At 39.3% G+C, this 15,299-nt stretch overlaps 1 protein-coding gene across 5 annotated transcripts in view; it reads left to right on the plus strand.

Moving 5' to 3' along the window:
- Positions 1-15,299, plus strand: part of MKL1 (megakaryoblastic leukemia (translocation) 1) — a 149,054-nt gene that overhangs the window by 101,092 nt on the left and 32,663 nt on the right. For all 5 annotated transcript variants that reach the window (XM_014464145.2, XM_014464144.2, XM_006098544.3 and 2 more), the window contains one exon: positions 6,374-6,439. In XM_014464145.2, coding sequence (XP_014319631.1) covers positions 6,374-6,439 — 66 coding nt within the window. The remainder of the gene's footprint in view (positions 1-6,373; positions 6,440-15,299) is intronic.

Raw genomic sequence — 15,299 nt, forward strand, 5'->3', positions numbered from 1 at the left:
GGCTTGCTTCCCAAGTCGAAGGAAGAAAATTAATCATGAAAAGGATCGGAGAAACTTAGTTTAGAAAGTTTGAGGAAATTATATATAAGAAATAGAAGAAAAAAAATCCAGAGATGCTGTAGGACAGGGTAAGGACTGAGAACTAGGGAGCATCTTTCTAGGCTGTATCAGGAAAGACATGTGGGAGTTTATAGTAAGTAGGGGCCCAAAGTAGTGTTACTTCTTAGGAATGATATCAGGGAATTATTTGAAACCTGAATAAAACTGACCCTAAGGATAGAATATTTTTTCAGGCCCTGTTTAATATGTTCACTAGTCTTACTCCACATAGAAAGGGTCTTGTTTCTCTTTCTTTGTGACTTCCAGTGTTGGTTAGTATCACCTTTGCACCTAAAAAATAGATAACTATTTGAATTTTTATTGCCTTTAAGAAATCAACATCATTTTATTATTATTTATGCACATATGTGTATCACACATAAGACCAGATGATTAGAATTTGGCAGGGACCTTTAGTAGTACTGCATGTGTGTTAACTAAAATGGAATTTTCCAATGACTTTTTAAGTAAAACTCCTCTGTATTACAGATAACAGTATTTTTCTTATAGCATTGTAAATTACTCATTTGAGTCTCGTTTCCCCCATTAGATTTTTGAGAGTACAAAAGATGCTTGAATGTATGAATTGAATCATGGAAACAGACTGCTTAGTTAGGCTGTAGTGTCTGAGTATGTTTTCTTTGAAAATACTTTTCACTCTTTTAAGTACTTATTTGATGGTTGTTTCCTCCACAAAAGTATGAACTCCACTGAAAGCAGCTATTAAAGTGGTCTGGTCACTACTATATCCCCAGCAGCAAGCAGTGTCTGGTGTGTATAGTAGACCCTTATATTTCTTGAATGAATGCCTAAGGAAAGTTTTAACAAGGAACTAAGGGAGATCTGAATAAGGCATGATGAATATGAAGTGAATAGATGTGCTGACCAACTATGTGAAGCCTAGAGCAACTAAGCAAATATGTGTAAAGAATAAATGAAACCATGTGCCTTCTCTTACTTATTTTCATTCAGTTTATTGAGCTCTCTGTTTTTCAAGGAGTTTTAGTATCTTAAACAATTGACTGTATGGTAGTAAAGAGGAAATGTGAAAAGTTAATTATCACAGAATATTAAAGGAGGGTCCGACCTCTCTAATATCCTTTATTCTTTTCTTATAAAAGATTGATCATAATTTGTACTTATTTATATGTGATTTGATGTCTTTTACCCTAATTGAACTGAAAGCTTTGTGTGAGCAGAGACTACAGGTGTATCCAGCACCCAGCATAGGGCTTGACACATAGCACGGACATACCTCAGAAATATTATGGGTTCGCTTCCAGACCACTGCAATAAAGTGAATATCACAATAAAGTGAGTCATAATCTATTTTGCTGGTGGAGGGTCTTGTCTTCAATTTGTAAAAAAGAAACACAACCAGTACCATATGATTTCACTCATATGTGCATAAAGAGCAGGCTGACAGCTGTCATGGAGGGGAGGTTGGGGGGGTGGTGAGGGGGAGGGATTGAGAAAAAACACACACACACATTTGTGAAGTACAATATGACCAAGTGCAATAAAACGAGGTATACCAGTAGTTGTCTAGTAAATATGTGTTAGATGAATGAATGGAGAACTCTCTCCATCCCAATTCCCAGTTCCTATTTTGGTGGTGATGCTATAAAGTAACTCAGGCAGTAGAACATGAGGGATACTAGTACCCTCTTCTGGGGGCACCCTTCACCTACTTTTAATCATACATTCTAAGAATGAAACTAGTTGAGTGTTCAGAGAATAATAGCCTTGGGATCTGAGTGATAGGCGATGTGGTTTTACAATTTGGGTGTCACTAAATGATTTTTCAGGCATGTAGGATAAGCTGAGGTGTAAAATACACCAGTAAAGTAGGTATAATTCACTGCTGCAAAGATGAACATTCTAACATCAGCATGCTAAGATTTAAGGATAAAATCCACACTGTTCCTTCTCCCATCTTCCCAGTGGGAGCCACAGAGCTGGGCTTGAGAACACTGCACTTATTTTTGCTTTTTCTTTCCAGTCCTGATTGACCCAATTGTTTTGATGGCATTACCCCTTGAATACCATCAACGTACTTCCATGTTCTTACAGGGCAGAAATATGTGATGTTCATTCCTTTGCTTTGATTTCTCAAGTAGCCAGTTATTCAAATAGCAATTGATCGCTTTTGTTTGAAACAGGTGGAAAACTTTATTATTTCCACTTTATGGTCCAGTTTCTTTTCTTTTCATTCCAATCCTTTTCTGGCAGGCAACTCAGTTGATTTACCATCCACTAGCTTTAAAGACATCTGTTCATCTATATATAGGCTGCTCCCATAGAACCACTTAGAAACAGATGATATATTAAATTTGTGGAATTCAATAACAGTGAACATAGAAAGACTTGTACACAAATAGGTATTTTTGTTTAGTTTTTATTGACTTGGGGAGTGGAGAAGAAAACTAAATGTTGATGTATGTTAAATAGAGAGATTTCATTGAATTCTTACTTTTTTGAATCTCCTTGGTCTAGCACTGTCTGTGAGAATATTAATTTGAACTAGTGTTAGGTAATTCTTGGTGAGGGTGGATGTGCATTAAATGTATGGCCTCTGAAATATACTCCTGATTAGGGTACCTTCAGCGAATACAGAGCATCTGCCCTCTAATGTTACTTACTGAAAGTGAGTTACTAAATGATTTCTTCTATAAAGAATAATCCTTAAGATCTGGAAACATAAAAGCATTTTATTTAGTGTTTAGAATTAAGAGAAAGTAAGATAGATTAAAGAAAGAGGGTATTCATATAAATATTCATTTCTTTGTAGTTGAAATCTTAGAAGAAGGATCATTGCATATATACACAACACACACACACAGGCAATCAGATACATTATAAAATAAAGTATAGGTTGACTACCATAATTCTGAGTTTATTGCTTAGGTCTTTTCACTCTCCTTATAAAGATTGTTAGAGTTAGTAGGAGAGGGTTATGCAATGTATAAAACAGAACATATGCCCTGACTTGTTTGGCTCAGTGGATAGAGCCTGCAGACTGAAAGGTCCCAGGTTCGATTCCAGTCAAGGGCATGTACCTTGGTTGCGGGCACATCCCCAGTAGGAGGGTGTGCAGGAGGCAGCTGATCGATGTTTCTCTCTCATCGATGTTTCTAACTCTCTATTCCTCTCCCTTCCTCTCTGTAAAAAATCAGTAAAATATATTTTTTTAAAAAAACACAAAAAACAGAACATACCTACAATCAAGTTGTGATACCCAAGATAATACTGATGCAGGGCAACTTCTGTTATTTGAATAGGGAACTTGGTCAGATTTCAGATAAGCATGGAATTTGGAGTTAACCACTGAGAGAGACAAGATGGAATTTTCAAATAACTAAACTTTAATTTCATTTAGTTTTAGAGATGGAAAAGGTTTATTCGGTAAACTTTCCTCTTTGCACTAGAGTTCTTAAAATATAAAGCTTAAAAAGATTTTTACTTTGCTCTCCATAAAAAACTTGAATCATAGACTCAAAGTTTTGCTTTCATGAAGCAAGAAGTTTTTTAATCCAGAAGCTTGCTTAAAATATTCTTGTGGCCTTATCTGTATATGTTTGGGTTTTTTTTTAAGAAGGGTTGCTTGCCGAAACCGGTTTGGCTCAGTGGATAGAGCGTCGGCCTGCGGACTGAAAGGTCCCAGGTTTGATTCCGGTCAAGGGCATGTACCTTGGTTGCGGGCATATCCCCAGTAGATGTGCAGGAGGCAGCTGATCGATGTTTCTCTCTCATCGAGTTTCTAACTCTCTATCCCTGTCCTCTCTGTAAAAAATCAATAAAATATATTTAAAAAAAAAAAAAGAAGGGTTGCTGATTGATATTTCAAAATTATTCTTGGCCAACAGCTATAGTTAGCATTTCTTTGAGGTGTTCAGACTTAATTACATTAGATTTTCATAGTCTCTGAAATCAAATTAATTTCTTGTATTTTATACTTTTCTAATAGCTCCTCTTACAGTAGCTCGCTGCCACCCTCCAGTAGCTCTCCGCCCGCTCCCCTAGACACCCCCCGCCCCCCATAGCTTGCTGCCCTGCCCCCTCCTGTAGCTCTCCACCGCCCACTTGTAGCTCGTTGCCCCACCCTCCTGCTGATCCATGATCCGGTCGTTACATTTGCATATTACATCTTTATTATATCAGATTAGTGGGATAACCTTAGGTTAAATACTTAATTTTTCTGGGCCACATTTTCCTTATCTGTAAAATAGGATTAATAATACCCCTCCTGCCATAGGGGGTTTTGAAGAGTAAACGAGTTAAAACATGAAAGTACATTGAACAGTGTCTGGCACAGAGCACATAGCCTGTAAATATTTAGCTACTGGAGTGGCTGTTGCTGTTTGTACATATTTTATTCGCAAAGCTTTGCTTTTAACAGTGTTAATTTGTAAAAGAAAATATATAATTATAGTTATAACCTCCTGATTAGATTTCTTAGACTGTATGTATCATCATTTGGAGATTCAGTTCAATTCAAGAAACAATTATTAAATGCCTACGGTGTATCAAGTGCTATGGGGGGGGGCCATACATTAATAAGATATATTTCCTGCCCTCCAAGAGTGTATAAACTGGCAGGAGAGAGAAAATATATTCAGAGGGTAAGTATTACACAGGGCAAAATATTACTATACTTTTTATATCAGATAAAAAGTTGCTCACAGTAGGCCTAGGCTAATTCTGAATGCTGGGGAATGAGTTGGGAAGGTCAGGTGAAGAAGGTAGATATTTTCAGGTGAAGTGAATAAAGCGTTGGAAAAGTGCATGGTACTTGAAGAAGAGTAAATTGGACAACCTTTATTCGGGTGACTTAGAATAGAAGACACACAGCACAAGGAAGGACACAAGCCAGTGAGCTAATACTGCAACATGGGAAAACATAGTGCAGTAAACTTTATAAAATAGGACAGTTGTGGACAGGGAGGAGATGAAGTGGCTCAGAAATTTTAATATTAGTACCGGGAAGGATAGTGATACCATTAAAGAGAAAAAGAATGGGAAGTGGATTAGGGTTTTGGGAGAAAGACAAGATCTACTTTGGGCCTGCTAGATTTGAGATCTAGTTAAAAGCCTAGTTATGAATCTTGGAGGCCTTAAAAATGGATGGAAAAGACAGATATTAGGGTAATATGGTTCCTAATAGAGACAAGTCCCTCTCAAATGTGACTTGCAGGGACCTTATAACTAAAGAATTATCATGTAAGGTTACTGTCCTTGGCCCATGGGACCTTTCTGTGAAATTTTTGAACATTTTCTCAGCCTCTGAATGCAGGCCATGGCATGCATCATCATTCTGCATGGTGTGCAGTGATAATACCCTTTAGGTTTCCTTGGCATTTGAAATATAGATCACTGAGTTTTAAGTTAAAAAAAATCTCAATAGGTTGTCCAATTAAGTGGTGTTGCCAGAGTGTAAATAGGAGAAACACCTGTCACCCTCCCCTACCTAGCCTGCTATGCTTTGAATCATCTAGTTCAGGGGTCCTCAAACTACGGCCCACGGGCCACATGCAAATACAAATATTGTACTTGTTCCCATTTTGTTTTTTTACTTCAAAATAAGATATGTGCAGTGTGCATAGGAATTCATAGTTTTTTTTAAACTATAGTCCGGCCCTCCAACGGTCTGAGGGACAGTGAACTGGCCCCCTGTTTAAAAAGTTTGAGGGCCCCTGAGTTGGTTGGTGTTTCACCTCAACAGAAAAGGCTCTAAGAGTGAATAGGAAGAAAAGAGTTATATTAATGGCAAAATATTTTCTGGTGAAAATAGGTATGATTTTTAGATGCAGATGAAAAGATATTACCAATACTTCCTGATCTGTGTGAATAACTGTATCATTCACTGTATTTAGGGTGGTAAACATTTGCTACCGGGAAGAAAGTGTAGGATATCTGGGAAGCTTTTTCTGCTGGGTAGTGGTCCTCATATTTTCTTTGAGTTAAGCATTTGTGTGTTTTTTCAACCTTGAGAGGACAGTGTTGTAGAAGGTTTTGAGCAAGAGCAAGAGTTTGGTACTTTGTGGATTGTTATCGCCCTGCAAGACCCTTTGCAACTTCCTCTCGCCGCCCACAGCAGAATACGGAAACCCTGCTGTATCAGGCCACTTCTGCAATTACAGTCACAATTCAAGAGGATCCTTCTTATACACTACACCCTTCTGTTTTGAGACTTTCTTTGCATTTGAAAATGTGTCTTTTGTGGTGGAATTCCCTACTGAGACTTCATCTCTTCTCTCTCTTTGCTGCCATGCAGTGCTGCAGTTGAAGCTCCAGCAGCGGCGGACACGGGAAGAGCTGGTGAGCCAGGGGATCATGCCTCGTAAGTACCACTCTCTCTCAGCATTTGATTGAGTTGCTTTTAGGACATAATTGTGTGTACCCAGTATGCCACAGAAGGCAGCCAACAGGAAACAAGGGCAACAGGTTTCATCTTTCACTCTTCTTGCTTGTGTTTTTCCAAGTTCAGGACTCTTCATCACTAAGAGCGAGGATAACTGCTCTAATTGATTGAGTTCATTGAAACAAACAGCAGTAGGTTTGATGGTGTCAGCATTAGCTTTTGAATTGCACCTTTAAAAGGGTTACACTTACACGCCCTGTTACACTTCCCTTTATTGGAGGAGCAGATCTTGAGCTGAAGTATTGTGAGGAAGAACCTACTTCGTGCATATGATTTGCCTTGTGTTCAGGTTTTTTTGGGAAAGAGAAAACTCTTTTCTGCCTGGTGTTTTGAAACAACAACAGTTTTTTGTTTGTTTGTTTTCGAGTGAGATCCTCAGGTACCCTAGGCTGGCATGGGTGTGAATGTGCTTGAATGAGACTTAGATGGGTTGTTGCAGAGCTGGGTGCAGAACTGCATTACTCAGGGAGAAATGAAACCAACCTTGGAATCTGTTAGAAAAATAATAAAATTTGCTTCTAACATTAATAATATTCATTACAAACTGGGTGGAAGCTGGAATCAGCAAGATTTTGCTCTTTTTTTTTTTTTTTAGATTTTGCTCTTTTTGACATTTCTTTTTTAAGTCATCAACAGTGGGCTTAGACTCTCCTTCTTTCGTTTTTCTTTGTATATTATTGCTACTTGAATATACCCTAATAAAGTTAAAAAAAATGTCGGACAACAATTCCTAGCTTCACAGTAGGAAAACTGATGTTTTTCACGTTAACTCAATGCCTGCTCACCTACTGCCACTGTATTTTCCTAATTCTCATTCATTAATTCACTCAAATATTTGAGTACCTAGTGTATGCCTGCTGATACAGCAAGATAAATCTAGCTCCTGGTCTCAGGAGTTTTTTATTTAGAAGAATACTAATTAACAAGGAGACAAGTAAATAAATAAGATAATTTCAGAGTACGGGAAGTGCTATGAAGTAAATTAACTGGTTAGTATGTTAATAAGTAAAAGGAATGAGATGGGGTCGTTTTGGATAAGATGGTCAAGAAAGGCCTCTCTGAATAGGAAATATTTGAGCTGAGATCTGAAGGATGAGATGGAGTTAGCCATTCAAGAGTAGGAAGAGGGCCCCGGGAGAAGGAAAAGCAAGTGTAAGGGCCTAGAACAGGAAAGGGCCTGGCATATTGAAAACCTCAAGGAAGCTATTGTGGCTGGGTCTGGTAAGTGAGAGGAGAGCAGGGCCAGTTAAGATTGGTAAGGTGAACAAGACCTGAATGAGGGCCTTACCAACCACACAGAGGAGGTGGATTTTATTTTAAGTACAATGGGAAGCCATTGAAGGCTTTTAAGCAAGTGAGGGTGGGATTTTATTTTATGTCATTGTATTGGCAGGTCCATTTCTGAAAGCTAAAATTGTGTGACAAGTATAAGGAATCTGAGCTCTATTTCTATCCTAAACATGAGCCAGGGGACGTAAGTGTCAAATTCATCTTTTTGTTTATTACAATGAACTACCAAGCCATTTACCCACATTATACTGTCTTCTTTTCTGGCCCTCCAGTGAAGGATTCCCTACCCCCAACCCTTAAAGTGCCAGATAGAGCAGATGGCTTATGCAGTGGATCAGTAATGTGATGAGGTAGGGCAGTGTTGTACTTTACAGAACACTCCAGATCTGCCAATCTACAAACCTTTGTAGAGGAACAAGTTACCAAAAGTCTCATGTACTTGTTCCATTCACCAAGAACATCAGGTGTTTAGCAGCTACTTTGTGCCCAGGGTAGTCCTAGATGTTATAGAGCAGCAGTCGCCAACCAGTGGTCCACGAGGTTGGCAACCGCTGCTATAGAGATTAAAGAATATGTCATGGTACTGTAATTACAGTACTAGTTCTGAGAGCATACTGCTACTTCTCAGAATCTATAATATGTTCACAATCTAAAACCCATGCAGAGGTGCCCTGCAGTCTTCTTCCTGTCTTTCATTTGATACCAGGGGCTACTGGAGATCATTGTTTAATAGGATTTATGGAATGCGATCTCTTTGCTTAGGACTAATCATGCTTTAATTATTGCAGTTATCTGCTTATGTGTTTGTCTCTCCAACTAGACTGTGAGCTCCTTGAGAAATGTCTTATTTATATTTCTGTACCCAATGCCTGGCACCAAATGAATGAATGGGTGAAGACACACAGTTGTAAAGTATGGTGTGTGTGTTTGTGTGTGTGTGTGTGTGTGTGTGTGTGTGTGTGTGTGTGTGTGAGAGAGAGAGAGAGAGAGAGAGAGAGAGAGAGAGAGAGAACAGATACCACTCTGTTGCAAACTTGTTGGATTTCTGGACATGGAGACATGGAATTTGAAATAACACTCCTATTCTGTCAGGAGGCTAGGTTTGAAAATGTTCTGAATATCTAATTGTATACTTTGGGTTATTCTCTGTATCTGTGAAGTGAGAATAGTTGTCCTTCCTATAGGAATGGAAATGACCTGCTTCTGTGAGAATACTGCATCTTCCCTCATAGCAAGAGCTACCGTCAGCTATGGCCACAGTCTTGGTTTTCAGCTTTTCTAGTGAAGGAAATAGGTAGCCAACACTTAGATTGAGAGAGAATGTTGAGGCCTGGGAATAGCTTCCAGTATGAAATGCCCTGCTCATCTACATACCTGGTGATACAAGATGGGGTCCTGAGTTCCCAAAGAGGAGGCTCACTTTTTGCTAGCCCCTCTCCCCCCAGTGTGAGTAACCCTGCTTCCTCACCACAACCCTGCACCCGCTCCCTTCATTCCTATTGTAATCTCCAACATCCTCCACCTCCCAGACATCATCATGTGCCATCTTCCACCAATGTCTCTAGTCTTTCAAAGAAAATATGAGCAGTTCTGGGGGCAAACTGTAAATGACCAGAAAGTTGTTGTTGATTATTGGAGATTTGGAACCCTGAAAAAAGTAACATTTGGTTTGAAGTGCCCATGTCCATTCCTATCTTGCTGGCCTGAGGAGTTTCTGGAAAGTGCCTTTATATTTACTTGGTTTTACAAATTAGGAAGCTGGGGGAAAGGAGCAGTGTAGTCATGGCTATATTCTGCCTCATCATTTATGTGTTCATATCTTTTATCAAATTCTTCTCATCCCAATTTTTTTTCTAGTTCTGGGAAGAAAAACCCACCCACCTCATCTCCCAGAATACTTGTGCACAGTTCCCATGTAGGACTGGCTCTCAATTCCGTCATGTCTGTAGGATACAATGTCTCCAGTGGCTCTCTTGCGTTCAGGATTGGCCGTGCTTCTGTATATCATTCAAAGTTGGGATATGGCCTTTCCATAATGTTTAGGGGATTAGAGAATCTCTCAATTCCGACACACTTCTCTCTGCTGCTTGATAAGCTCTGTTCATGGCATCCAAACTATGGGATAGAGAAGTTGATTTCTGATGTATTTTCAAACAGGATCATTTCCCAGAATCCTTCATTCTCATCATGTAAACATATGTTTCATTTAACACCACTTAAACCCTACCAAATACAGAGTGCCAGATAGCAAAGGATTACATATTCCAGGCCCTAAGCTTTCTTTAATGATGTCTGAAGCTCTGCATATCTTGAGGGAGAGGAGAAATGGCACAGACAGGAAGCTGGTGTTTAAATCCAAAGATTAAAATCAGGAATGCTTCTGTATTCAGAGTGAAGACTCAGAAGAGATGGGTCTTGTGTGGTACACTCTGTTCTCAAACAAAGCATCCCCCACAGCCTTTCTCTTTGACATTTAAAGGTGCACAAGATCATAAGGTTAAGGTGAAAATTAAGAAAAATGTCCTGGCAATGAAAGCTGCTGCAAAGGAATAACCTTTTAAAGGAAAACATGGAAGTTCTGACCCAGCAACTGAGAAAAAAGTCTCCTGTAATCTTTCTGGATATGAGAGAAGACACTTGTTTGTCTCTTCCTCCTCTACCTTTTGTTATTCTGTTGTGAATTTTGAGAAAAGCACGAAGTAACATGTTTCTAATGTTATAGTTAACCCTCAGCTTATTATTTTATGAAGTGCATGTAGAAAAATCTTGGTACCTTGTCAAGCACACGAAGAAATTATTATTTTTGTCTTACAGATTCTCTAAGGAACTTGCTCTATTTCTTGAGTGAGCTTGTTTTTGTTTTTTTGTTTTGATTTTTTATTTTAAATGGTGTTTCTGTGCACCCAGCCAGTGTCATTAGTAACATTTACCTCTGAATGGTTGGGAGAATCCAGAGACTGAGGGCAACACAACTCAGAGGGGACAGCCAGTTAGTGTCAATCCACAGGCCTCACAAACCACCTTACCCTGAAAGGTGCTCAAACAAGTTGCTAAGTGAACAAATTGGCCAGCTCGTTGTGACTGGTTCAGAGGTCTATAAGTCAGCCCAATGTACCTTACATTAAAGCTGGAAAGAGTGGTTTCATGTCATGAGTTCTTGCAGCTCTTTTTAAATAAACTTTGCCACATCTTCACTCCCTAACCCTTCAGTTCTACAGTTTGATCTCTTTGTCACACTTCAGCTATCATTGTGAGTTATGTGGTCTACACAGAGACAGTGTGGCCCAGTTGCACTTATAGGCAATTTAAGCTGTGATTTTACTGGACTTCAGGGTTAGCTAAACGTCTCCTGTTCATCTGACTAAGGTATTCTCTACACTGAGAAAAAGTTTATTCTAATCCCTGAAAGAGGTTATTTAATGGCTGGAAGTATCAAGTTTGATTACTATGATTGATCCCTTTTTCTCTGAATCTAAAATTCTTAATAATGTTTTTATTATTTATAACTTGGGGGAATTATTCTTCACCAAATATACAGAGTTTCAAGATTTTCCTTCCTGAGTACATATGGATCAAATGCATTTTGGTAAATACCTTTTAAAACTAATTTCTGCCTTGGCCAGTGTGGCTCAGATAATTGGAGTGTCGTCCCATGTACTGAAAGTCTGTAGGTTTGATTCTGGGTCAGGCACAAACCTAGGTTGCTGGTTTGATCCCTGATTAGGGTGCATAGGGGAGGCAACCAATTGATGTATGTCTCTCACATCGATGCTCCCCTCCCTCCCTCCCTCCCTCCCTCCCTCCCTCCCTCCCTCCCTCCCTCCCTCCCTCTCCTCCTTCTCTAAAATCAGTTTAAAAATTTTAAAAACTAATTTCTGCTTTTATAATCCTTAAGAAGATAAAACAACCTCCTGAAGTTTCAGAGTTTCTTATAATGAGAAAGAGACTGATTTGTCACTTTCAGTCCATTTTTATTAAGCACTGGGATGCCATGTGATTTAGTCCCCAAGTTTCCATGAATTCAGAAGAACTAGCCTCTAGACCAGTGAGCTCGGTGTGTCAGCATTTTGAAAAACCCTAACTTAACTCTGGTGCCGTGTCACATATAGAAATTTTTTGATATTTGCAACCATAGTAAAACAAAGACTTATATTTTTGATATTTACTTTATATATATTTAAATGCCATTTAACAAAGAAAAATCAACCAAAAAAATGAGTTCGCGTGTCACCTGACACGCGTGTCATAGGTTCGCCATCACTGCTCTAGACCAGCCCTGCCCAATAGCACTCTCAGAAATGATAGAAATATTCTGTAACATTAGACACATGTGCTGTTGAACACTTGAAATGAGATTAGCTTGAGTGAGGAGCTGGATTTTTAAACTTAATTTAATCTTAATTCATTTAAATGTAAATAGTCACAGGTGGTTGGTGGCTATTTTATTACACAGTAGAGTTTTAGACTTTACTCTGCCACTTAGGAACAAGGTGACTTTGGGCAACTCAGTTAACTCTTTTGAACTCTACTTCAACTTTTATAAAATGGGGGTAATAATGCCTGTCTTACCTACCCCACAGAATTAGTTTGGAAATATACGAGATGACATGTTGTTCACACTTTTGAAATACAGGCATTGTTATTCTCAGCAAACCAGGAGAGGAGCATTAGCTTTGATCTGCCATCTTGTGAATCTGAAAACAGCTTTTAATATATATACATATATCACTAATTTCTGTCAAAACCAGTGTTTGGGAACAGGAACTATTTTCAATAAACAAAATCCTCCTTAATTCTACTTTTCTCCCTACTTGTGGATTTAAAAACAATTGCTGAACATTGTCAAGAATCAATATGGTTCTCTGTTAAGATTGTTCCCCTTTTGGTCCTTTATGAACAGGACTCATTTTATTTGCACGCCCTTTCTGTGGTGGTGGATGCTTCTTTTTTAAAGTCTCTTAAAACTAACAAGTGTCTGGATTAGAAATAATGGGTTTTATTTGCTTGTTTGTTTCTGGGCAACTTCCCAAGAGACAGAAATGTTCACCAGTGGGGACATAGTAGTGATTCCAGAGCAGATGAGATGGTCTGGTTTGAGGCTGAGTTGCCCTTTAAAAAACAACAACAATTTATAGATTTAAGATGACAAAATTGTAGGCTTCAAGGAACTGTCATTTGTTTTGCTTTTAAGTGAAGTGTTAATAATATTGAAGAGATGTATGTCTCAACTGAGACTTTGTAAACTATGAGTTTGGGTGGGGACTAGAATGGGAGCAGATCCTCACCTGGGCTGTGGTCATTTCCCATTGGCTCCAGTCCACTGGGAGCTGCAAGAAGCACTGTGTGGCAGTCTCTGAACTGCTGTCGCTGGAGCTCAGAAAAGGCGACCCCCACGCTCTGTAATTGGCTCACTGCTCCCCTCCAGTCAGTGCCCTCAGGCTCACACTTCTCTCAGAGCCTCATGCTCACACATGTTAGTGTCATCCATTTGGCTCTTTTAGATACACAGGTCATTTTGGATGAAAGAGCTAGTTTCCTTTTTTGCTTTTGTTTTCATTGAAATATAATTGACATATAGCATATTGGTTTCAGCTGTATACCATAACTTTTTTTTTTTTTTAAGAAGTGAAGAATCCTACGTCATAGATAATGTAAATGAGCACAGGAATGTGATTGTTTAACTGGAGTTGACTCCCAGTTTAAATGGCATTTGTAAAACATGTGTTCAGAATTGTGGCTTCCCTAGACTTGAAGCTGAGAGAAAATTGTGTTAGGCATGTGACCTCAGAAATCTCTTTTATCTCAGGAGACAGCCAGCTGGGTACATCAGTCCCAGGCCTTTCTGATAGATGTCATCATCCTTTCTCTCTTCCTGCTGTTGTAGGGTATCCTACTTCAGTGGTCAGTGACTAGGATAGAACCTCCTCCTTGGCCAGTTGCTAACAAATCCTAAAATAGGACTTTAGAGTGAGTTTGTATGTTCACATTCTGAGCATATTCATTGTTGAGTTCAAAAAAGGGTCCCACAGGGAGCTCTGTTGAATACGCCCTCAAAAGTAGTCTTCTTGATATGAGTTCTTGATACAATTGAATGTCTAAAAGGTATGGTAGGTATTCAGTTTCACTTAATTATTAGTTTTGGAAATGTCTGAGATATCCAAGGCTGACTTCTTTTCAAGATAGTAAATGAAGGAATTTATAGTCACTTGTCGAAACTACTCACTAATTTTACCTAAACAATATAAATCCTAAAGCATTATACACCCAAGGGGTAGCCCTGATAGATATATGACAGGGTTGGAAATTTAAAATTCTTCAGTTTAGCCCTACCTGGTTTGGCTCAGTGGATAGAGCATTGGCTTGTGGACCAAAGGGTCCTGAGTTCCGTTCCGGTCAAGGGCATGTACATTCGTTGCAGGCTCCTCCCCAGCCTGGGCCCTGGTTAGGGCATATGCAAGAAGCAACCAATCAATGTGTTTCTCTCACATCGATATTTCTCTCTGTCTTTCCCTCTTTCTTCCACTCTCTCTAAAAATCAATGGAAAAATATCCTCAGATGAGCATTAAAAAAATAATAATAAAATTCTCCAGTTTAGTGGGATGTTATTAGCAGAAGAGCAAGGTGATTTGGAGCTTGTATCTAAACAGATGACTTAGGCATATTGATTATAGGGCTTCAAAAAGAGGGGAACCCGGCTGGAGTGGTTCAGTTGGTTGAGCGTCGTCCTGGGCACTAAAAGGTTGTCATTCAGTTCCCAGTCAGGGCACGTACCTGGGTTGGGGGTTTAATCCCCATGTGGGAATGTATGGAAGGCAACTGATTGATGTTTCTTTCTCACATCGATGTTTTTGTCTGTGTCTGTGTGTCCGTCGTCCCTCCCTCCTGTCTATCTCTCTCTCCTTTCTTCTCTCTCAGCATGTTCTAACTTGTGTGTGTGTATACTGGGATCACGAATGATCTGGAACATTAGACTGGGCAATGGTTTGAAAACCAGATATAAATAGGGCTGGCATATATGTCGAAGAGAAGATTGGAAGTCAGGTTCAAAATATTTGGGCCCTGATACTTTAACCTTTTGGAATTCACTGTACCTGTTGATATTCATGCTATACAAGATTGTGCACCGACCTTTTCTCCCAGTCTGGAGTCTCTTTCACCGTCAGTGAGCCAAGGGTGCGAGACTGGAACAGCTTGCACTTCTGGGACGGTAAAGATTTAGCATCCTTGAGTCTCTACTTTTTATATTCATTCTTGTTAGTACTTGGCTTTCCTGCTGATTTGGGTGGCGGTGACAGTCCTGGTGCCAAAACAGGGTGGTGGCAAGTCTGAGAACCAAAACAGGATGTGTATGAAGCACGTTTTCTGACTGTTTGGATCCTTGCTTGTCTCAGAATGTGTGCCCTTCCCCATACTCCACCACCCAAGCTCTTTCTTTGATTTACATGAACTTACTTCTGGTTTTCATTGTCATGGCCAGTATTTGGAAAT

This window comes from Myotis lucifugus, unplaced genomic scaffold (genome assembly GCF_000147115.1).
Source record: "Myotis lucifugus unplaced genomic scaffold, Myoluc2.0 scaffold_239, whole genome shotgun sequence".
Classification (NCBI taxonomy): domain Eukaryota; kingdom Metazoa; phylum Chordata; class Mammalia; order Chiroptera; family Vespertilionidae; genus Myotis; species Myotis lucifugus.